Source organism: Salmo salar, chromosome 14 (genome assembly GCF_965601325.2).
Source record: "Salmo salar chromosome 14, fSalSal1, whole genome shotgun sequence".
Classification (NCBI taxonomy): domain Eukaryota; kingdom Metazoa; phylum Chordata; class Actinopteri; order Salmoniformes; family Salmonidae; genus Salmo; species Salmo salar.
In genome coordinates this window covers 97,606,781-97,628,896 of record NC_138304.1, presented here as the reverse complement: position 1 = coordinate 97,628,896, position 22,116 = coordinate 97,606,781, and the positions used below count along the sequence as shown (strand labels likewise).

The 22,116-nt window shown below is 51.5% G+C and overlaps 1 protein-coding gene across 11 annotated transcripts in view; it reads right to left on the bottom strand.

Annotated features, from left to right (window-relative positions):
• LOC106590894 (tumor protein D52) overlaps positions 1 to 22,116 on the bottom strand; it is a 45,937-nt gene that overhangs the window by 5,573 nt on the left and 18,248 nt on the right. For 4 of the 11 annotated variants that reach the window (XM_045694938.2, XM_045694939.2, XM_045694940.2 and 1 more), the window contains exons 2-6: positions 10,881 to 11,005; positions 10,641 to 10,789; positions 10,267 to 10,368; positions 976 to 1,002; positions 289 to 330 (exon numbers count right to left, since the gene is read on the bottom strand). In XM_045694938.2, coding sequence (XP_045550894.1) covers positions 289 to 330; positions 976 to 1,002; positions 10,267 to 10,368; positions 10,641 to 10,789; positions 10,881 to 11,005 — 445 coding nt within the window. Of the gene's footprint in view, positions 1 to 288; positions 331 to 975; positions 1,003 to 10,262; positions 10,369 to 10,640; positions 10,790 to 10,880; positions 11,006 to 17,910; positions 18,059 to 22,116 lie in introns of those variants that run through there. The other 7 variants (XR_014380454.1, XM_045694934.2, XM_045694936.2 and 4 more) reach the window with 6 other exon arrangements.

The window sequence follows — 22,116 nt, the reverse complement described above, 5'->3', positions numbered from 1 at the left end:
AGGGTAAAACAGTACAAATACAAGGACAAGGAAATAACCATACATTTTTATGGCAGCAAAGCACCTCAATCCCTATAGACTAGAGGGGTGTTGGCAGTGGCACCTTGACCGAAAGATACAACTCAGCAGTTTCCATAAAACACCTTCACAGTTCTACCATCCTGAACTTCTGCCAGTTTTTCAAGTCCGCAATGCTACAAAACGTTGTTGTAAAAGGTGCCACTGGGGAGTAGAGGGTTCCAGCAAGCCGCGGTTTGGTTGTGTGTGTGTGTGTGTGTGTTCCCTTACCTCATTACAGGCATACTAGCAGAATGCTGTAGGGAGCGTATGCTATCCGACAGCATGAAAGAAGAGAGAGAGAGAGATTAGTGAAGAATGAGAGTGCACTGCTGTTAGTATGGAGAGGTACAGACACATCCATTCATCCTTTATTCCATTTGTTCGTTCGTTCGTTCGTTCATTCATTCATTAATTAATCCATCCATTCATTCATCCATTCATCCATTCATTCATCCATTCATTCATCCATTCATTCATCCATTCATCCTTTATTCCATTCGTTCATTCGTTCATTCATTCATTCATTCAATCAATGTGTCTATTATCCCAGTGATCAATCTATTATTGATGATTGACTGTAAAGAGCATGTTGAGGTGACAGACATGACAACATGGATCAGTTACCATAGTCCTGTATGGAAATGTAGGCTTACATAGACAACCATTCAATCAAATGAAGCACTTGAATGAATCCTCACACAACCTCAAAATCACCCCAGCACAAGTTACCCCATGCGGGAGAGAGTGCGAGAGAGCGAGAGAGCGAGAGAGAGAGAGAATAGTCATAAACACTACAGAGAGTAGCCATGGATTAATACACTTCAGAAGACTGCCTGGAGAGTAATGATCTCAGCAGCATCCAAAATGACGTCGTATGAATTGACTGACTAACGGCACTACCGGGGACAGCCTTACCCAAAGGAACTGGAAATAGACTGCAATCTGTAAAGGCCAAGAATTGTATTAAAGACATGTAGAGACAATGAACAATGAAGATAAGATAGATTAGTACGTGTATTCTCCCTGCCTGACAATTCAGTCTCCACTCGATGCTTTATAGAAATCAGTAGCAAACTTCAGGGAGAAGCTTAGCTTACATTTATCAATCCATCTTGCTGCAAATTCACCATTATTTGGATACGGGCTCCATACAGTACATTCTGAAAGTATTCAGACCTCTTGACTTTTACCACATTTTGTTACGCTACAACCTTATTCTAAAATGGATTAAATTGTTTCCCCCCCTCCCACATCAATACCCCATAATAGAAAACTGAAATCTTACATTTACAGAAGTATTCAACCCCTTTACTCAGTACTTTGTTGAATCACCTTTGACAGCGATTACAGCCTCGAGTCTTGTTGGGTATGACTCTACAAGCTTGGCACACCTGTATTTGGGGAGTTTCTCCCATTCTTCTCTGCAGATCCTCTCAAGCTCTGTCAGGTTGGATGGGGAGCGTCGCTGCATAGCTATTTTCAGGTTTCTCCAGAGATGTTCGATCGGGTTCAAGTCCGGGCTCTGGCTGGGCCACTCAAGGACATTCAGACACTTGTCCCGAAGCCACTTCTGCGTTGTCTTGGCTGTGTTTTTAGGGTTGTTGTCCTGTTGGAAGGTGAACCTTCACCCCAGTTTTGAGGCCATGAATGCTCTGGAGCAGGTTTTCATCAAGGAGCTCTCTGTACTTTGCTCCGTTCATCTTTCCCTTGACCCTGACTAGTCTCCCAGTCCCTGCCGCTGAAAAACATCCCCACAGCATGATGCTGCCACCACCATGCTTCACCATAGGAATGGTGCCAGGTTTCCTCTAGAAGTAACGCAATTCAGGCCAAAGAGTTCAATCATGGTTTCATCAGACCAGAGAATCTTGTTTCTCATGGTCTGAGAGTCCTTTAGTTGCCTTTTGGTAAACTCCAAGCGGGCTGTCATGTACCTTTTACTGAGGAGTGGCTTCCATCTGGCTACTCTACCATAAACGCCTGATTGGTGGAGTGCTGCAGAGATGGTTGTCCTTCTGGAAGGTTCTACCATCTGCACAGAGCAACTCTTGAGCTCTGTCAGAGTGACCATCAGTTTCTTGGTCACCTCCCTGACGAAGGCTCTTCTCCCCCGATTGCTCAGTTTTGCCAGGTGTCCAGCTCTAGGAAGAGTCTTGGTGGTTTCAAGCTTCTTCCATTTAAGAATGATGGAGGCCACTGTGTTCTTGGGGACCTTCAATGCTGCAGAAATGTTTTGGTACCCTTCCCCAGATCTGTGCCTCAACACAATCCTGTCTCAGAGCTCTACGGACAATTCCTTCGACCTCATGGCTTGGTTTTTGCTCTGACAGCCACTGTCAACTGTGGGACCTTTTATATAGACAGGTGTGTGCCTTTCCAAATCATGTCCAATCAATTAAATTTACCACAGGTGGACTCCAATCAAGTTGTAGAAACATCAAGGATGATCAATGGAAACAGGATGCACCGGAGCTCAATTTCATGTCTCATAGCAAAGGGTTTGAATACTTTTCTTTTCAAACATTTATAAAGATTGGTATTTGATCCATTTTAGAATAAGGCTGAAACCTATCAAAATGTGTAAAAATTGAAGGGGTCTGAATACTTTCCGAATGCTCTGTAAATCAGCAGTAGTAGCTAGTATTATTGGTTCAGGATGTTAGTAGTAGACATATCACATTTTATTCCAATGTGTCTCATTGGTGCTAATGACCAAGGGATGGGCCAGGCTGGGGTAGAGGTGGCTGGGGTAGAGGGTAGAGGTGGCTGGGGTAGAGGTGGCTGGGGTAGAGGGTAGAGGTGGCTGGGGTAGAGGGTAAAGGTGGCTGGGGTAGAGGGTAGAGGTGGCTGGGGTAGAGGGTAGAGGTGGCTGGGGTAGAGGGTAGAGATGGCTGGGGTAGAGGGTAGAGGTGGCTGGGGTAGAGGGTAGAGGTGGCTGGGGTAGAGGGTAGAGGTGGCTGGGGTAGAGGTGGCTGGGGTAGAGGTGGCTGGGGTAGAGGTGGCTGGGGTAGAGGTGGCTGGGGTAGAGGGTAAAGGTGGCTGGGGTAGAGGTGGCTGGGGTAGAGGGTAAAGGTGGCTGGGGTAGAGGGTAGAGGTGACTGGGGTCGAGGGTAGAGGTGACTGGGGTCGAGGGTAGAGGTGACTGGGGTCGAGGGTAGAGGTGACTGGGGTCGAGGGTAAAGGTGACTGGGGTCGAGGGTAAAGGTGACTGGGGTCGAGGGTAGAGGTGACTGGGGTCGAGGGTAGAGGTGACTGGGGTCGAGGGTAGAGGTGACTGGGGTCGAGGGTAGAGGTGACTGGGGTAGAGAGTAGAGGTGGCTGGGGTAGAGGGTAGAGGTGGCTGGGGTAGAGGGTAAAGGTGGCTGGGGTAGAGGTGACTGGGGTCGAGGGTAGAGGTGACTGGGGTCGAGGGTAGAGGTGACTGGGGTCGAGGGTAGAGGTGACTGGGGTCGAGGGTAAAGGTGACTGGGGTAGAGGGTAGAGGTGGCTGGGGTAGAGGGTAGAGGTGGCTGGGGTAGAGGGTAGAGGTGGCTGGGGTAGAGGGTAGAGGTGGCTGGGGCAGAGGGTAAAGGTGGCTGGGGTAGAGGTGGCTGGGGTAGAGGGTAAAGGTGGCTGGGGTAGAGGTGGCTGGGGTAGAGGTGGCTGGGGTAGAGGTGGCTGGGGTAGAGGTGGCTGGGGTAGAGGTGGCTGGGGTAGAGGTGGCTGGGGTAGAGGTGGCTGGGGTAGAGGTGACTGGGGTAGAGGGTAAAGGTGACTGGGGTAGAGGGTAAAGGTGACTGGGATAGAGATGACTGGGGTAGAGGTGACTGGGGTCGAGGGTAAAGGTGACTGGGGTAGAGGGTAGAGGTGGCTGGGGTAGAGGGTAAAGGTGGCTGGGGTAGAGGGTAGAGGTGGCTGGGGTAGAGGTGGCTGGGGTAGAGGTGGCTGGGGTAGAGGGTAGAGGTGGCTGGGGTAGAGGGTAGAGGTGGCTGGGGTAGAGGGTAGAGATGGCTGGGGTAGAGGGTAGAGGTGGCTGGGGAAGAGGGTAAAGGTGGCTGGGGTAGAGGTGGCTGGGGTAGAGGTGGCTGGGGTAGAGGTGGCTGGGGTAGAGGTGGCTGGGGTAGAGGTGGCTGGGGTAGAGGTGGCTGGGGTAGAGGTGGCTGGGGTAGAGGGTAGAGGTGGCTGGGGTAGAGGGTAGAGGTGGCTGGGGAAGAGGGTAAAGGTGGCTGGGGTAGAGGTGGCTGGGGTAGAGGTGGCTGGGGTAGAGGTGGCTGGGGTAGAGGTGGCTGGGGTAGAGGTGGCTGGGGTAGAGGTGGCTGGGGTAGAGGTGGCTGGGGTAGAGGTGGCTGGGGTAGAGGTGGCTGGGGTAGAGGTGGCTGGGGTAAAGGTGGCTGGGGTAGAGGTGGCTGGGGTAAAGGTGGCTGGGGTAAAGGTGGCTGGGGTAGAGGTGGCTGGGGTAGAGGTGGCTGGGGTAGAGGTGGCTGGGGTAGAGGTGGCTGGGGTCGAGGTGGCTGGGGTCGAGGGTAAAGGTGACTGGGGTCGAGGGTAGAGGTGGCTGGGGTCGAGGGTAGAGGTGGCTGGGGTCGAGGGTAGAGGTGGCTGGGGTAGAGGTGGCTGGGGTAGAGGTGGCTGGGGTAGAGGTGGCTGGGGTAGAGGTGGCTGGGGTAGAGGGTAAAGGTGGCTGGGGTAGAGGTGGCTGGGGTAGAGGGTAAAGGTGACTGGGGTAAAGGTGGCTGGGGTAGAGGTGGCTGGGGTAGAGGGTAAAGGTGACTGGGGTAAAGGTGGCTGGGGTAGAGGTGGCTGGGGTAGAGGTGGCTGGGGTAGAGGGTAAAGGTGGCTGGGGTAGAGGTGGCTGGGGTAGAGGTGGCTGGGGTAGAGGGTAAAGGTGGCTGGGGTAGAGATGACTGGGGTCGAGGGTAAAGGTGACTGGGGTAGAGGTGACTGGGGTCGAGGGTAAAGGTGACTGGGGTCGAGGGTAGAGGTGGCTGGGGTAGAGGGTAAAGGTGGCTGGGGTAGAGGTGGCTGGGGTAGAGGTCGCTGGGGTAGAGGTCGCTGGGGTAGAGGTGGCTGGGGTAGAGGGTAAAGGTGGCTGGGGTAGAGGTGGCTGGGGTAGAGGTGGCTGGGGTAGAGGGTAAAGGTGACTGGGGTAGAGGGTAAAGGTGACTGGGGTAGAGGTGACTGGGGTCGAGGGTAAAGGTGACTGGGGTCGAGGGTAGAGGTGGCTGGGGTCGAGGGTAGAGGTGGCTGGGGTCGAGGGTAGAGGTGGCTGGGGTCGAGGGTAGAGGTGGCTGGGGTCGAGGGTAGAGGTGGCTGGGGTCGAGGGTAGAGGTGGCTGGGGTAGAGGGTAGAGGTGGCTGGGGTAGAGGGTAGAGGTGACTGGGGTAGAGGGTAGAGGTGGCTGGGGTAGAGGGTAGAGGTGGCTGGGGTAGAGGGTAGAGGTGGCTGGGGTAGAGGGTAAAGGTGACTGGGGTAGAGGGTAAAGGTGACTGGGGTAGAGGGTAAAGGTGACTGGGGTAGAGGGTAAAGGTGGCTGGGGTAGAGGGTAGAGGTGGCTGGGGTAGAGGGTAGAGGTGGCTGGGGTAGAGGGTAGAGGTGGCTGGGGTAGAGGGTAGAGGTGGCTGGGGTAGAGGGTTGAGGTGGCTGGGGTAGAGGTGTCTGGGTAGAGGGTAGAGGTGACTGGGGTAGAGGGTAAAGGTGACTGGGTTAGAGATGACTGGGGTAGAGGGTAGAGGTGGCTGGGGTAGAGGTGGCTGGGGTAGAGGTGGCTGGGGTAGAGGTGGCTGGGGTAGAGGTGGCTGGGGTAGAGGTGGCTGGGGTAAAGGTGGCTGGGGTAGAGGGTAAAGGTGACTGGGGTCGAGGGTAAAGGTGACTGGGGTCGAGGGTAAAGGTGGCTGGGGTCGAGGTGGCTGGGGTCGAGGGTAAAGGTGGCTGGGGTAGAGATGACTGGGGTCGAGGGTAAAGGTGACTGGGGTCGAAGGTAAAGGTGGCTGGGGTAGAGGTGGCTGGGGTCGAGGGTAAAGGTGGCTGGGGTAGAGGTGGCTGGGGTAGAGGTGGCTGGGGTAGAGGGTAAAGGTGACTGGGGTCGAGGGTAGAGGTGACTGGGGTCGAGGTGACTGGGGTCGAGGGTAGAGGTGACTGGGGTCGAGGGTAGAGGTGACTGGGGTCGAGGGTAAAGGTGACTGGGGTCGAGGGTAAAGGTGACTGGGGTCGAGGGTAGAGGTGACTGGGGTCGAGGGTAAAGGTGACTGGGGTCGAGGGTAAAGGTGGCTGGGGTCGAGGGTAAAGGTGGCTGGGGTCGAGGGTAAAGGTGACTGGGGTCGAGGGTAGAGGTGGCTGGGGTAGAGGGTAAAGGTGGCTGGGGTAGAGGGTAGAGGTGGCTGGGGTAGAGGGTAGAGGTGGCTGGGGTAGAGGGTAAAGGTGGCTGGGGTAGAGGGTAGAGGTGACTGGGGTCGAGGGTAGAGGTGACTGGGGTCGAGGGTAGAGGTGACTGGGGTCGAGGGTAGAGGTGACTGGGGTCGAGGGTAGAGGTGACTGGGGTCGAGGGTAAAGGTGACTGGGGTCGAGGTGACTGGGGTCGAGGGTAGAGGTGACTGGGGTCGAGGGTAGAGGTGACTGGGGTCGAGGGTAGAGGTGACTGGGGTCGAGGGTAGAGGTGGCTGGGGTAGAGGGTAGAGGTGGCTGGGGTAGAGGGTAAAGGTGGCTGGGGTAGAGGTGACTGGGGTCGAGGGTAGAGGTGACTGGGGTCGAGGGTAGAGGTGACTGGGGTCGAGGGTAGAGGTGACTGGGGTCGAGGGTAAAGGTGACTGGGGTAGAGGGTAGAGGTGGCTGGGGTAGAGGGTAGAGGTGGCTGGGGTAGAGGGTAGAGGTGGCTGGGGTAGAGGGTAGAGGTGGCTGGGGCAGAGGGTAAAGGTGGCTGGGGTAGAGGTGGCTGGGGTAGAGGTGGCTGGGGTAGAGGTGGCTGGGGTAGAGGTGACTGGGGTAGAGGGTAAAGGTGACTGGGGTAGAGGGTAAAGGTGACTGGGATAGAGGGTAGAGGTGGCTGGGGTAGAGGGTAGAGGTGACTGGGATAGAGGGTAGAGGTGGCTGGGGTAGAGGGTAAAGGTGGCTGGGGTAGAGGTGGCTGGGGTAGAGGGTAAAGGTGGCTGGGGTAAAGGTGGCTGGGGTAGAGGGTAGAGGTGGCTGGGGTAGAGGGTAGAGGTGGCTGGGGTAGAGGGTAGAGGTGGCTGGGGTAGAGGTGGCTGGGGTAGAGGTGGCTGGGGTAGAGGTGGCTGGGGTAGAGGTGGCTGGGGTAGAGGTGGCTGGGGTAGAGGTGGCTGGGGTAGAGGTGGCTGGGGTAAAGGTGGCTGGGGTAAAGGTGGCTGGGGTAAAGGTGGCTGGGGTAGAGGTGGCTGGGGTAGAGGTGGCTGGGGTAGAGGTGGCTGGGGTAGAGGTGGCTGGGGTAGAGGTGGCTGGGGTAGAGGTGGCTGGGGTAGAGGTGGCTGGGGTAGAGGTGGCTGGGGTAAAGGTGGCTGGGGTAGAGGGTAGAGGTGGCTGGGGTAGAGGGTAAAGGTGACTGGGGTCGAGGGTAGAGGTGGCTGGGGTAGAGGGTAGAGATGGCTGGGGTAGAGGGTAGAGGTGGCTGGGGTAGAGGGTAGAGGTGGCTGGGGTAGAGGTGGCTGGGGTAAAGGTGGCTGGGGTAGAGGTGGCTGGGGTAGAGGTGGCTGGGGTAGAGGTGGCTGGGGTAGAGGTGGCTGGGGTAGAGGTGGCTGGGGTAGAGGTGACTGGGGTAGAGGTGACTGGGGTAGAGGTGACTGGGGTAGAGGGTAAAGGTGGCTGGGGTAGAGATGACTGGGGTCGAGGGTAAAGGTGACTGGGGTCGAGGGTAAAGGTGACTGGGGTCGAGGGTAAAGGTGACTGGGGTCGAGGGTAAAGGTGGCTGGGGTAGAGGGTAGAGGTGGCTGGGGTAGAGGGTAAAGGTGGCTGGGGTAGAGGTGGCTGGGGTAGAGGTGGCTGGGGTAGAGGTGGCTGGGGTAGAGGTGGCTGGGGTAGAGGTGGCTGGGGTAGAGGTGGCTGGGGTAGAGGTGGCTGGGGTAGAGGGTAGAGGTGGCTGGGGTCGAGGGTAAAGGTGGCTGGGGTAGAGGGTAGAGGTGGCTGGGGTAGAGGGTAGAGGTGGCTGGGGTAGAGGGTAGAGGTGGCTGGGGTAGAGGGTAGAGGTGGCTGGGGTAGAGGGTAAAGGTGGCTGGGGTAGAGGGTAGAGGTGGCTGGGGTAGAGGGTAGAGGTGGCTGGGGTAGAGGGTAGAGGTGGCTGGGGTAGAGGGTAGAGGTGGCTGGGGTAGAGGGTAGAGGTGGCTGGGGTAGAGGGTTGAGGTGGCTGGGGTAGAGGGTTGAAGTGGCTGGGGTAGAGGTGGCTGGGGTAGAGGTGGCTGGGTAGAGGGTAGAGGTGGCTGGGTAGAGGGTAGAGGTGGCTGGGATAGAGATGACTGGGGTAGAGGGTAAAGGTGACTGGGGTAGAGGTGGCTGGGGTAGAGGTGACTGGGATAGAGGTGACTGGGGTAGAGGTGACTGGGGTAGAGGTGACTGGGGTAGAGGTGGCTGGGGTAGAGGTGGCTGGGGTAGAGGGTAGAGGTGACTGGGGTCGAGGGTAAAGGTGGCTGGGGTAGAGTTGGCTGGGGTCGAGGGTAAAGGTGACTGGGGTCGAGGGTAGAGGTGACTGGGGTCGAGGGTAGAGGTGACTGGGGTCGAGGGTAGAGGTGACTGGGGTCGAGGGTAAAGGTGACTGGGGTCGAGGGTAAAGGTGACTGGGGTAGAGGGTAGAGGTGGCTGGGGTAGAGGGTAGAGGTGGCTGGGGTAGAGGGTAAAGGTGGCTGGGGTAGAGGTGGCTGGGGTAGAGGTGGCTGGGGTAGAGGTGGCTGGGGTAGAGGTGGCTGGGGTAGAGGTGGCTGGGGTAGAGGTGGCTGGGGTAGAGGTGGCTGGGGTAGAGGTGGCTGGGGTAGAGGGTAAAGGTGACTGGGGTAGAGGGTAAAGGTGACTGGGATAGAGGGTAGAGGTGGCTGGGGTAGAGGGTAGAGGTGGCTGGGGTAGAGGGTAGAGGTGGCTGGGGTAGAGGGTAAAGGTGGCTGGGGTAGAGGTGGCTGGGGTAGAGGGTAAAGGTGGCTGGGGTAGAGGGTAGAGGTGGCTGGGGTAGAGGGTAGAGGTGGCTGGGGTAGAGGGTAGAGGTGGCTGGGGTAGAGGTGGCTGGGGTAGAGGTGGCTGGGGTAGAGGTGGCTGGGGTAGAGGGTAGAGGTGACTGGGGTCGAGGGTAGAGGTGACTGGGGTCGAGGGTAGAGGTGACTGGGGTCGAGGGTAGAGGTGACTGGGGTCGAGGGTAGAGGTGACTGGGGTCGAGGGTAGAGGTGACTGGGGTAGAGGGTAAAGGTGGCTGGGGTAGAGGTGGCTGGGGTAGAGGGTAAAGGTGGCTGGGGTAGAGGGTAGAGGTGGCTGGGGTAGAGGGTAGAGGTGGCTGGGGTAGAGGGTAGAGGTGGCTGGGGTAGAGGTGGCTGGGGTAGAGGGTAGAGGTGACTGGGGTCGAGGGTAGAGGTGACTGGGGTCGAGGGTAGAGGTGACTGGGGTCGAGGGTAGAGGTGACTGGGGTCGAGGGTAGAGGTGACTGGGGTCGAGGGTAGAGGTGACTGGGGTCGAGGGTAGAGGTGACTGGGGTCGAGGGTAGAGGTGACTGGGGTAGAGGGTAAAGGTGGCTGTGGTCGAGGGTAGAGGTGACTGGGGTCGAGGGTAGAGGTGACTGGGGTCGAGGGTAGAGGTGACTGGGGTCGAGGGTAGAGGTGACTGGGGTCGAGGGTAGAGGTGACTGGGGTCGAGGGTAGAGGTGACTGGGGTAGAGGGTAAAGGTGGCTGTGGTCGAGGGTAGAGGTGACTGGGGTCGAGGGTAGAGGTGACTGGGGTCGAGGGTAGAGGTGACTGGGGTCGAGGGTAGAGGTGACTGGGGTCGAGGGTAGAGGTGACTGGGGTCGAGGGTAGAGGTGACTGGGGTAGAGGGTAAAGGTGGCTGTGGTAGGTTGGAGGGCTTCTCTGTGGTATAAAAGAGCCTGTCTTTGGGTGCATCTGAAATGGAACCCTATTCACTATATAGTACACTACTGTTGACCAGGCCCCTATATAGTGCACTATTTTTTTACCATAACCCCATTGGGTACTAGTCAAAAGTAGTGCACTATAAAAGGAATAGGGTGCCATGTAATGTGTGTGCCTCACCTGACGTCCTCAAACTTCCTGCTGATGGCTGAGCCCATTATGTTCAAGGCAGCTGTGGTCTTCTGACTGGCCACGGACAGGCCCTCTGACGTCTTCTTATAGCTGTATGAGTGAGAGCAGAAGAGAGAGAGAAAGGGGGTTGGGGGAGGGAGAGAGAGAGAGGGGAGAGCGAGAGGGGAGAGCGAGAGGGGAGAGCGAGAGCGAGAGAGAGAGCGAGAGAGAGAGCGAGAGAGCGACAGAGAGCGACAGAGAGAGAGCGAGAAAAGAAAGTGTATGTACACATTAATTCCCTCTGACTAGTCAGCATGTAAGAACCGATTCTGCAGAACAGTGTGTGTGTGTGTGTGTGTGTGTGTGTTTGTACAGCCACGTACGCTGTAGAGGTGGTGACCTCTTGCCAGCTCTTGCTGAGGTTCTGTTTGAGCTCGTTGAGAGGAGTGATGCCCAGCTTCCTCTTGATGTCTGCCAACTGGTTCTCCTTAGTTGCCAGCACCTGAGACAGAGTCAAGATCTCATCCTCCACCTTCGAGAGATATGGAGAAAGACAGGGAGACCTGATGAGACGTGGTGGGAGAAAAGACTAAAGAAACTCTTTAGGTCTAAGGAAAGGTTACCCTGAGCAGCTCCCCTCGTAGCTCCTCCTGCTCCTCCTCTGTCAGGGTGGGAATGGAAGGGGACACGGTCACTGACGTCATTGCATCCTCCCCTAACTCTGGGATAGAGTCTGGTCTCACAGCACCTGGAGGGAGAGAGGGAGGGGGAGAGAGAATAGGAGAGAAAAGGAGGGGGAGGGGAGAGAGAAAGAGAGGAGAGAAAGAGAGGGAGGGGAGAGAGAGGAGAGAAAGAGAGGGAGGGGAGAGAGAAAGAGGGAGGGGAGAGAGCGAGAGCGCAGAGAGAGCGAGAAAGAGGGGGGAGAGAGAGAGAGAAGAGGGAGGGGGTAGAGAGAGAGAAGAGGGAGGGGGTAGAGAGAGAGCGGGAGGGGGTAGAGAGAGAGAGGGAGGGGAGAGAGAGGAGAGAAAGAGAGGGAGGGGAGAGAGAAAGAGGGAGGGGAGAGAGCGAGAGCGCAGAGAGAGCGAGAAAGAGGGGGGAGAGAGAGAGAGAAGAGGGAGGGGGTAGAGAGAGAGAAGAGGGAGGGGGTAGAGAGAGAGAGAGGGAGGGGGTAGAGAGAGAGAGGGAGGGGGTAGAGAGAGAGAGAGGGAGGGGGTAGAGAGAGAGAGAGGGGGGGTAGAGAGAGAGAGAGGGGGGTAGAGAGAGAGAAGGAGGGGGTAGAGAGAGAGAAGGAGGGGGTAGAGAGAGAGAGGGAGGGGGTAGAGAGAGAGAGAGGGAGGGGGTAGAGAGAGAGAGAGGGGGGGGGGTAGAGAGAGAGAGGGGGGGTAGAGAGAGAGAGAGGGGGTAGAGAGAGAGAGAGGGGGTAGAGAGAGAGAGGGGGGGGGTAGAGAGAGAGAGAGAGGGGGTAGAGAGAGAGAGGGGGGGTAGAGAGAGAGAGAGAGAGGGGGTAGAGAGAGAGAGGGCAGAGAGATAGAGAGGGGGTAGAGAGAGAGAGAGAGAGAGAGGGGGTAGAGAGAGAGAGAGGGAGGGGGTAGAGAGAGAGAGAGGGAGGGGGTAGAGAGAGAGAGAGGGGGGGTAGAGAGAGAGAGAGGGGGGGTAGAGAGAGAGAGAGGGGGGGTAGAGAGAGAGAGAGAGGGGGTAGAGAGAGAGAGGGGGTAGAGAGAGAGAGGGGGTAGAGAGAGAGAGGGCAGAGAGATAGAGAGAGAGAAATAAAGAGTTAAGAGAGACATCCTCACACTCAAAGGGTTTCCTGTCCTCACAGGCATAGTAGGACCATGGCAACATTAGCTGTCAACCTGAGTAGTATCTCTCCTTCTGAAGAGGAGGAAGATGATGAAGACATAAAGAAAAGATAGTCCACAGGGGGTGGAGGATGGGAGTTGGAGGACCAGCTAGATTAAGACATAGCCTCTGAAGATGGACACTAGCCCAGGGGGACACACACATATACCCAAATCTACTTGGATGTCTGACACTGAGCTTTGAGCAGCCAGTCAGGGCTGTACGCTGTAGGAAAGACAGCACATGAATAACCTTTCTGGACGGAGACATTCTGAGAAAGCAGGAGAGAGAAACAGAGGAAGTTCAGAACAGAGCTGTCAATCAACAAGACACACTGCCAAGTGGAATAACAACTCAAATAACTATGTAATTACTAGGTAACTAATATACTACTGTCAATATCACATTCTGCTGATTTTTTTATTTAACCTTTATTTAACCTTTATTTAACTAGTTAAGTCAGTTAAGAACAAATTCTTATTTACAATGACGACCTACCCCAGCCAAACCCTGCCCTAACCCAGACGATGCTGGGACAATTGTGCTCCGCCTTATGGGACTCCCGATCACGGCCGGTTGTGAGACAACCCGGGATCGAACCAGGGTCTGTAGCGATGCCTTAGACCGCTGCGCCAATCGGGAGCCACTGTCCCTAACTTCCTCTGATTGGCGAAATCTCGTGTTGGCCTGTGCAGTGTGAATCATGGAAATGATAGACTACATGACCAAAAATATGTGGACACCTGCTCGTCGAAATAATTTTAAATTTTTTAAAATTATTATTATTATTATTATTTATTTTATTTAACTAGGCAAGTCAGTTAAGAACAAATTGTTATTTACAATGACAGCCTAGGAACAGTGGGTTAACTGCCTTGTTCAGGGGCAGAAGGACAGATTTTTACCTTGTCAGCTTGGGGATTCGATCCAGCAACCTTTCGGTTACTAGCCCAACGCTCTAACCACTATGCTACCTGCCGCATTAATATGGAGTTGGTCCCCCCCTTTGCTGCTATAAAAGCCTCCACTCTTCTGGGAAGGCTTTCAACTAGATGTTGGAACATTGCTGCAGGGACTTGCTTCCATTCAGCCACAAGAGCATTAGTGAGGTCGGGAACTAATGTTGGGTGATTAGGCCTGGCTCGCAGTCGGCGTTCTAATTCATCCCAAAGGTGTTCGATGGGGTTGAGGTCAGGGCTCTGTGCAGGCCAGTCAAGTTCTTCCACACCGATCACTGACAAACCATTTCTGTATGTACCTTGCTTTGTGCACGGGGACATTGTCATGCTGAAACAGGAAAGGGCCTTCCCCGAACTGTTGCCACAAAGTTGGAAGCACAAAATCGTCTAGAATGTCATTGTATGCTGTAGTGTTAAGATTTCCCTTCACTGGAACTAAGCCCGAACCGTGGAAAAAAACTGCCCCATACCATTATTCCTCCTCCACAAAACTTTTGTTGGCACTATGCATTCATGCAGATAGATGTCTCCTGGCATCTGCCAAGCCCAGATTTGTCCTTCGGACTACCAGATGGTGAAGCGTGATTCCGTGATCACTCCAGAGAATGCGTTTCCACTGCTCCAGAGTCCAATGGCGGCGAGCTTTACACCAGTCCAGCCAACGCTTGGCATTGCGCTTGGTGATCTTAGGCTTGTGTGTGGCTGCTCGGCCATGGAAACCCATTTCATGAACCTCAGCAACAGCTGATGTTGCTTCCAGAGGCAGTCTGGAACTCGGTAGTGAGTGTTGCAGAAGACGGATGATTCAGCTTCAGCACTCAGCGGTCCCGTTCTGTGAGCTTGTGTGGCCTACCACTTCTCGGCTGAGCCATTGATGCTCCTAGATGTTTCCACTTCACAATAACAGCGCTTACAGTTGACCGAGGCAACTCTAGCAGGGTAGAAATTTGACAAACTGACTTGTTGGAAAGGTGTCCTTCTATGACAGTGCCACGTTGAAAGTCACTGAGCTCTTCAGTAAGGCCATTCTACTGCCAATGTTTGTCTAGGGAGATTGCATGGTTGTGAGCTCGAATTTATACAACTGTCAGCAACGGGTTTGGCTGAAATAGCAGAATCCAGTAATTTGAAGGGGTGTCCACATACTTTTGTATATATAGTGTATTAGGACCTCTGATCCTATAGTTGATTAGGATTAACTGTTGTTATGGTTACAGAGGTTCCCAATAATTGATTAGGGTTAGACAACTTTTGTTATGGTTACAGTAGTTTCCTATAATTGATTATATTGATATATATATATATAGCTCAAAAAAATAAAGGGAACACTTAAACAACACAATGTAACTCCAAGTCAATCACACTTCTGTGAAATCAAACTGTCCACTTAGGAAGCAACACTGATTGACAATAAATTTCACATGCTGTTTTGCAAATGGAATAGACAACAGGTGGAAATTATAGGCAATAAGCAAGACACCCCCAATAAAGGAGTGGTTCTGCAGGTGGGGACCACAGACCACTTCTCAGTTCCAATGCTTCCTGGCTGATGTTTTGGTCACTTTTGAATGCTGGCGGTGCTTTCACTCTAGTGGTAGCATGAGACTGAGTCTACAACCCACACAAGTGGCTCAGGTAGTGCAGCTCATCCAGGATGGCACATCAATGCGAGCTGTGGCAAGAAGCTTTGCTGTGTCTGTCAGCGTAGTGTCCAGAGCATGGAGGCGCTACCAGGAGACAGGCCAGTACATCAGGAGACGTGGAGGAGGCCGTAGGAGGGCAACAACCCAGCAGCCGGACCGCTACCTCCGCCTTTGTGCAAGGAGGAGCAGGAGGAGCACTGCCAGAGCCCTGCAAAATGACCTCCAGCAGGCCACAAATGTGTCTGCTCAAACGGTCAGAAACAGACTCCATGAGGGTGGTATGAGGGCCCGACGTCCACAGGTGGGGGTTGTGCTTACAGCCCAACACCGTGCAGGACGTTTGGCATTTGCCAGAGAACACCAAGATTGGCAAATTCGCCACTGGCGCCCTGTGCTCTTTACAGATGAAAGCAGGTTCACACTGAGCACATGTGACAGACGTGACAGAGTCTGGAGACGCTGTGGAGAACGTTCTGCTGCCTGCAACATCCTCCAGCATGACCGGTTTGGCGGTGGGTCAGTCATGGTGTGGGGTGGCATTTCTTTGGGGGGCCGCACAGCCCTCCATGTGCTCGCCAGAGGTAGCCTGACTGCCATTAGGTACCGAGATGAGATCCTCAGACCCCTTGTGAGACCATATGCTGGTGCGGTTGGCCCTGGGTTCCTCCTAATGCAAGACAATGCTAGACCTCATGTGGCTGGAGTGTGTCAGCAGTTCCTGCAAGAGGAAGGCATTGATGCTATGGACTGGCCCGCCCGTTCCCCAGACCTGAATCCAATTGAGCACATCTGGGACATCATGTCTCGCTCCATCCACCAACGCCACGTTGCACCACAGACTGTCCAGGAGTTGGCGGATGTTTTAGTCCAGGTCTGGGACGAGATTCCTCAGGAGACCATCCGCCACCTCATCAGAAGCATGCCCAGGCGTTGTAGGGAGGTCATACAGGCACGTGGAGGCCACATACACTACTGAGCCTCATTTTGACTTGTTTTAAGGACATTACATCAAAGTTGGATCAGCCTGTAGTGTGGGTTTCCACTTTAATTTTGAGTGTGACTCCAAATCCAGACCTCCATGGGTTGATAAATTGGATTTCCATTGATTATTTTTGTGTGATTTTGTTGTCAGCACATTCAACTATGTAAAGAAAAAAGTATTTAATAAGATTATTTCTTTCATTCAGATCTAGGATGTGTTGTTTAAGTGTTCCCTTTATTTTTTTGAGCAGTATGTATATATATATATATAAACAAACTGTTGCTATGGTTACATAAGTTCACATACAGAATCACAGCTGGCATGGGTCTGTGGTTGGTACCCGTTTGGATGATGGTTGATTGTCCCAGTACCTTATGGTTTCGATTGCCATTCATGAAAGCATGAAGAAATGTGGTTGGAGCTACTTGATACTAAACCAGTGATGAATCTGACTTAAAAAAGATGGAATTACCTTATTTTCCTTAGTGTGGTCGACCACACTATCACCTCCCCCTACATTCCTACAGCCAGACACTAGCATCTCCTCCTCACATTCCCAACATATTTCCAGACTTGATAGATGACAAATCATAGACTGTTCTCTCTACTATCGCACGGCAAGCAGTACCGGAGCTCCAAGTCTAGGACCAAAAGGCTCCTTAACATCTTCTACCCCCAAGCCATAAGACTTCTGAACAATTAATCAAATGGCCACCCGGACTATTTACATTGACACCCCAAATCAAAAAGGATATCCTGAGTGGTAACACTTTATTTGAATGATACCTACATAAGGACTTCATAACCCATACATAACACACTCATAACCCATTCATAACCCATACATAACCCAAGTGAAATTATTGTGACAACGGAAGTATAAACTTATGGTTGTTGAAATAAGCATTTATGAAAATTCTTATGTAGGCTACTGTTTATGTATGTGTCATATGATGTTGTTATGCAGTTATTGTGTAGGCCCTATGTAGGTTTCAAAGTGTTACCAGATGGTGTTTGTTAGCTACTGTCTGGAGGGCTGTTCAGGATCAGGAGTAAACAGGATGTACTATTCCATCAATCCGTCCTTTTTGACTTGAACAGTTAGTTCCAGGGTAAGGGACAGGAAGTAAGACGAACAACAGAGTGAAGAGTGACTTTCTCACTTATAGGCTACAGAACAGACTGGCTGGTCTCAAGAAGAAGTATTAACAAGTAGACGCATGCTCATCAATGTTGCTCAAAATAGTCTCAATCTAACAGAAATGTACCCAGTTTGGAATATCACAATCATAAATCACATTTCCATGAGAGAGAAAATTGTGCAGATCTATGCTTAATCAAATGAGATCAAATGCTCAAGACATTTTACACTCTCACCTCTTCCTGACCTTTCCCTTTCTATTGTCTCTCCTCCCTCCTCTTGATGACAAGGCAGTGCCACTCAGGTGTCAGCGGTCCAGGTCTCCATACTGCTGACAGTGACAGATCTGTGTAACCTACACCATCATCCCAGATCATGGGGGTTTCTACCTTACATGGCCTAGAGTCCTTGGTTTCTGTACTGACAACAGGCTCACTTCCTATTTAAACTCTCTCAAACCAGGAAATTCACTGAAATGGAATCAATTTAAAAGTATATTATAAAAACTTTTTTTTTTTCTTCTTCAATGCATGATTTTTCTAGCCTTTATCCCTGAACTGTGTTGACTGCTGAATCACCTAAGGCCACACGCACACACGACTGCCAGCATAGTTAAGAGTCACTTAAACGCTTTGTTATTCATTCTTTGACTAATATTTGTTTAAAGGGATTTGCCTATGATACCATCTTTGTAGAGTATTTCTCATGGCTTGATTAAGCTCCTGCGATGCCATTAAACCACTCTAGGTTTGACTAAACCACTTTAGGTTTGAAACCATTCTAGGTTTCTTTCTAGGAGTGTGTTCATTGTGGGCTTGTCAGAACTATGTCTGTTTGACATCTGCTCCAAACAGACCCTCTTACTCAACAGGTCAGGATGTGATGGCAAAAGTACGCAGTCTCACACACACACACACACACACACACACACACACAAATGCCCCCCACCCACACTCTCACAAATCAAGAAACTCAAATGATCCATCCCCCTCTCTCACATGACCCTCTCCATCGCTCGTTCCCTTTCCAAAACACCCTATAACAAATACAAAGTTCCTCACTCACTCCCCCACACACTGCTCTGGTTACCTCTGGCTCTGACAGTCACTTGCGGTGAGCCCGGTGGTGTAACATTGAAGCTGGGAGACAGATAGAGGTAGCTGCTATTCACGCCCTGCTCAAAGTCAAACGGAGACTTGTATTCCTGCTCCAGAGGGTCCATGGCTGTTGCCTGGATGGGTTAGGTGGCTGGCTAGCTGGCCGGCTAGCTGGCCGGGCTCCCACTACCACGCCTCATAGAACCCTGTTGCTGCTGCCACTAATTGTCTGCATGTGATAGGGCGCATGCAACTGGACCACAACTCACTCACTGCTCTGATTGTCCTCTCCTGTCTCCTGGTCTGGTAGCGCACGGCACTTCTGTTGTGTGTGTGTAGCAGTGTTACGTGACAGTGTGTGTTTTGTGACAGTGTGTCGTGTGGGTTATATGTCAGTATGTGTGTGTTGCGGTCGGACACACACACACACACACAGCTCCAGCCAAGGCTAGCCTCCTAGCCTGTCCGTCTGTCTCTGGGTCTGTCTGTCTGTCCGTCTCTGGGTCTGTCCGTCTCTGGGTCTGTCTTTCTGCTGCAGGCTCATTAGACAAGCAGCCTGACAGGGAGGCTGAGGCGGCATCACTACAGTCGTTCTGTTGTGTTAATGAGTTACCTTCCCTTTCCCCTTCGCTCTCTGTCGACGCTGCAATCACCAAAATCAGTCAGTCAGTCACCCGGTAACTAGGCTTGTCTGCTGTAAATAATTGCAAAGGCCACTGGTGGATTGCTGCCATGCACAGATTCTGATTCAGCACAATCAGGAGGTTTTTAAAGTAAAAGAGCATAAAGCCGCAAGGCTAGCTAGAGTTTATGGCATGCAGGAGCTCTTCTGTGATAATTACACCAATCTTCCAGCTCCAGTATCCAGCCCTGGTCACTCTCCCCCTCCCTCCATCCGTTGCACATCCGCCATCTAAGGAAATACGAGGTTCCATTTGTTGGTTGGTCACATGACAAGCTCAGGCCCGGGATAGGGCAGGCCCGTGAGATGGAAGCCGGCGTAATCTGCAGTGTCCCAGATTATAGCGAGCTGCTAATCCAGTTCAGACTGTCCAGCTTGGAGCTACACTGTACTGTTACTGAACAGAGAGACCAGGGAGCTAGGCTGTACTGTTACTGAACAGAGAGACCAGGGAGCTAGGCTGTACTGTTACTGAACAGAGAGACCAGGGAGCTAGGCTCTACTGTTACTGAACAGAGAGACCAGGGAGCTAGGCTGTACTGTTACTGAACAGAGAGACCAGGGAGCTAGGCTGTACTGTTACTGAACAGAGAGACCAGGGAGCTAGGCTGTACTGATACTGAACAGAGAGACCAGGGAGCTAGACTGTACTGATACTGAACAGAGAGACCAGGGAGCTAGGCTGTACTGGGCTCCCGAGTGGCGCATCGGTCTAAGGTACTGCATGTCAGTGCTAGAGGCGTCACTACAGACCCTGGTTCAATTCCAGGCTGTATCACAACCGGCCGTGATTGGGAGATCCATAGGGCGGCGCACAATTGGCCCAGCGCCAATCCGGGTTAGGCCGGGGTAGGCAGTCATTGTAAAGAAGAATTTGTTCTTAACTGACATGCCTAGTTAAATAAAGGTTAAATAAAATGTTACTGTACAGACAGCTGCGTGTGGAAAGAGCCGTAGCCTTGATGTCCTGCCAATGCAGTGAGAAAGTTACAGAAGCTCATATATCATACCCCCAAGACATGCTAACCTCTCACTATTACAATAACAGGGGAGGTTAGCATTTTATATCATACCTCCAAGACATGCTAACATCTCACTATTACAATAACAGGGGAGGTATGATATAAAATGCTAACATCTCACTATTACAATAACAGGGGAGGTTAGCATTTTATATCATACCCCCAAGACATGCTAACCTCTCACTATTACAATAACAGGGGAGGTTACATTTTATATCATACCTCCAAGACATGCTAACATCTCACTATTACAATAACAGGGGAGGTATGATATAAAATGCTAACATCTCACTATTACAATAACAGGGGAGGTTAGCATTTTATATCATACCTCCAAGACATGCTAACCTCTCACTATTACAATAACAGGGAAGGTTAGCATTTTACATCATACCTCCAAGACATGCTAACCTCTCACTATTACAATAACAGGGGAGGTTACATTTTTTGGGGAGGTGGTATGATATTCGTTCATCTGTAACTTTCTCACTCATTATTCACAATTCATTCAGGATTATTCATAATCATGGTAGCATCCAGATTAACGTATTAGTGTTTAGAAATGTATTCTATTCTTATTTACAATAAAATTGACTACAAAATAAAAGTACATTATTTACCATTTATTTCTATTGGGCACAAAATAATCTGAAATACAACCAAAACAAACAGTAAAGGCATCCAACAAATTTGTAGTCACAAGCTTGATGGTCACCTCATGCTATGAATATGGGACCAAATACTTAACTTACTACTTTCATACACATACAGTGCCTTCGGAAAGTATTCAGAACCCTTGACTTTTCCCACATTTTGTTACGTTACAGCCCCCTTACGTTTTTTTGAATGTACTCAATCTACACACAATACCCCATAATGACAAAGCCAAAAAAATGTTGCTAATAAAAAAATAAAACGGAAATATGACATTTACATAAGTATTCAGACCCTTTACTCAGTACTTTGTTGAAGCACCTTTGGCAGTGATTACAGCCTAGAGTCTTGTTGGGTATGATGCTACAACCTTGGCACACCTGTATTTGGGAAGTTTCTCCCATTCTTCTCTGCAGATCCTCTCAAGCTCTGTCAGGTTGGAGGGGAGCGTTGCTGCACAGCTATTTTCAGCTCTCTAGAGATGTTCGATCGGGTTCAAGTCCGGGCTCTGGCTGGGCCAGTCAAGGACATTCAGAGACTTGTCCCGAAGCCACTCCTGCGTTGTCTTGGCTGTGTGCTTAGGATCGTTGTCCTGTTGGAAGGTGAACCTTCGCCCAAGAGGTCCTGAGAGCTCTGGAGCAGGTTTTCATGATTGGTGGAGTACTGCAGAGATGGGGAAAACCTTCCAGAAGGACAACCATCTCCACAGAGGAACTCTGTCAGAGTGACCATCGGGTTCTTGGTCACATCCCTGACCAAGGCCCTTCTCCACTGATTTCTCAGCTTGGCCGGGCGGCCAGCCCTAGGAAGAGTCTTGGTGGTTCCAAACATTCCATTTAAGAATGATGGAGGCCACTGTGTTCTTGGGGACCTTCAATGCTGATGATCAATGGAAACAGGATGCACCTGAGCTCAATTTCGAGTCTCAGAGCTAAGGGTCTGAATTCTTATATAAATAAGATATGTTTTTTAGTTTTAATAAATGTGTAACATTCCATAGAACCTGTTTTCGCTTTGTCTTTATGGGGTATTGTGTGTAGATTGCTGAGGACTTATTTTTATTTAATCCATTTTAGATCAAGGCTGTAACGTAACAAAATGTGGAAAAAGTCAAGGGGTCTGAACACTTTCCGAAGGCACTGTAAGTGAATTTGTCCCAAAACTTTTGGTCCCCTAAAATGGGGGGACGATGTACAAAAAGTGCTGTAATTTGTAAATGGTTCACCCGATACGGATGAAAATACCCTAAAATGAAAGCTGACAGGCTGCACTTTAACCTCATAATCATTGTATAATTTCAGTAGAGAGCCAAAACATAACAAAAATTGTCAGTGTCCCAATACTGAGCTCACTGTATGTGTCCGTGATACTGATAGCCTATACGACACCTGAGCTGGTGTACAGTACAGGCCAGGGTTTCCGTTAAGAAAATGTGGCGCTGGACATTTGACCAGCAGCATTTAAAATGTACTCGACATTTGAGAAATTTACCAGACTCATATGCATTGGGTGCATAACCTGATAAGGGCGTCCACCCAAGGTGCTCAGAATGACAGGAATCACATTTAGATTATGCTAATTTATATTAAAAGAACATGCAACTCGAGGATGCAACAGTGTACGTCCTTCTTACCGAATTCCCATGCGCATTTGAAGATTTCTTTTTTAACTTTTCTGTCAGCCAACAAGACGAGTAACAAACAGCAAAAGCACTAGCCTTTGTCAATCTACTATCCCACATAGTAGACAAGTTTACTTAGTCTATCGGTCAGCTTGTCGTTCTGTGCGAGAAAGAAATAGCCTATTCCAAATAAACTCTGGGACAGTTATGGGATGATAG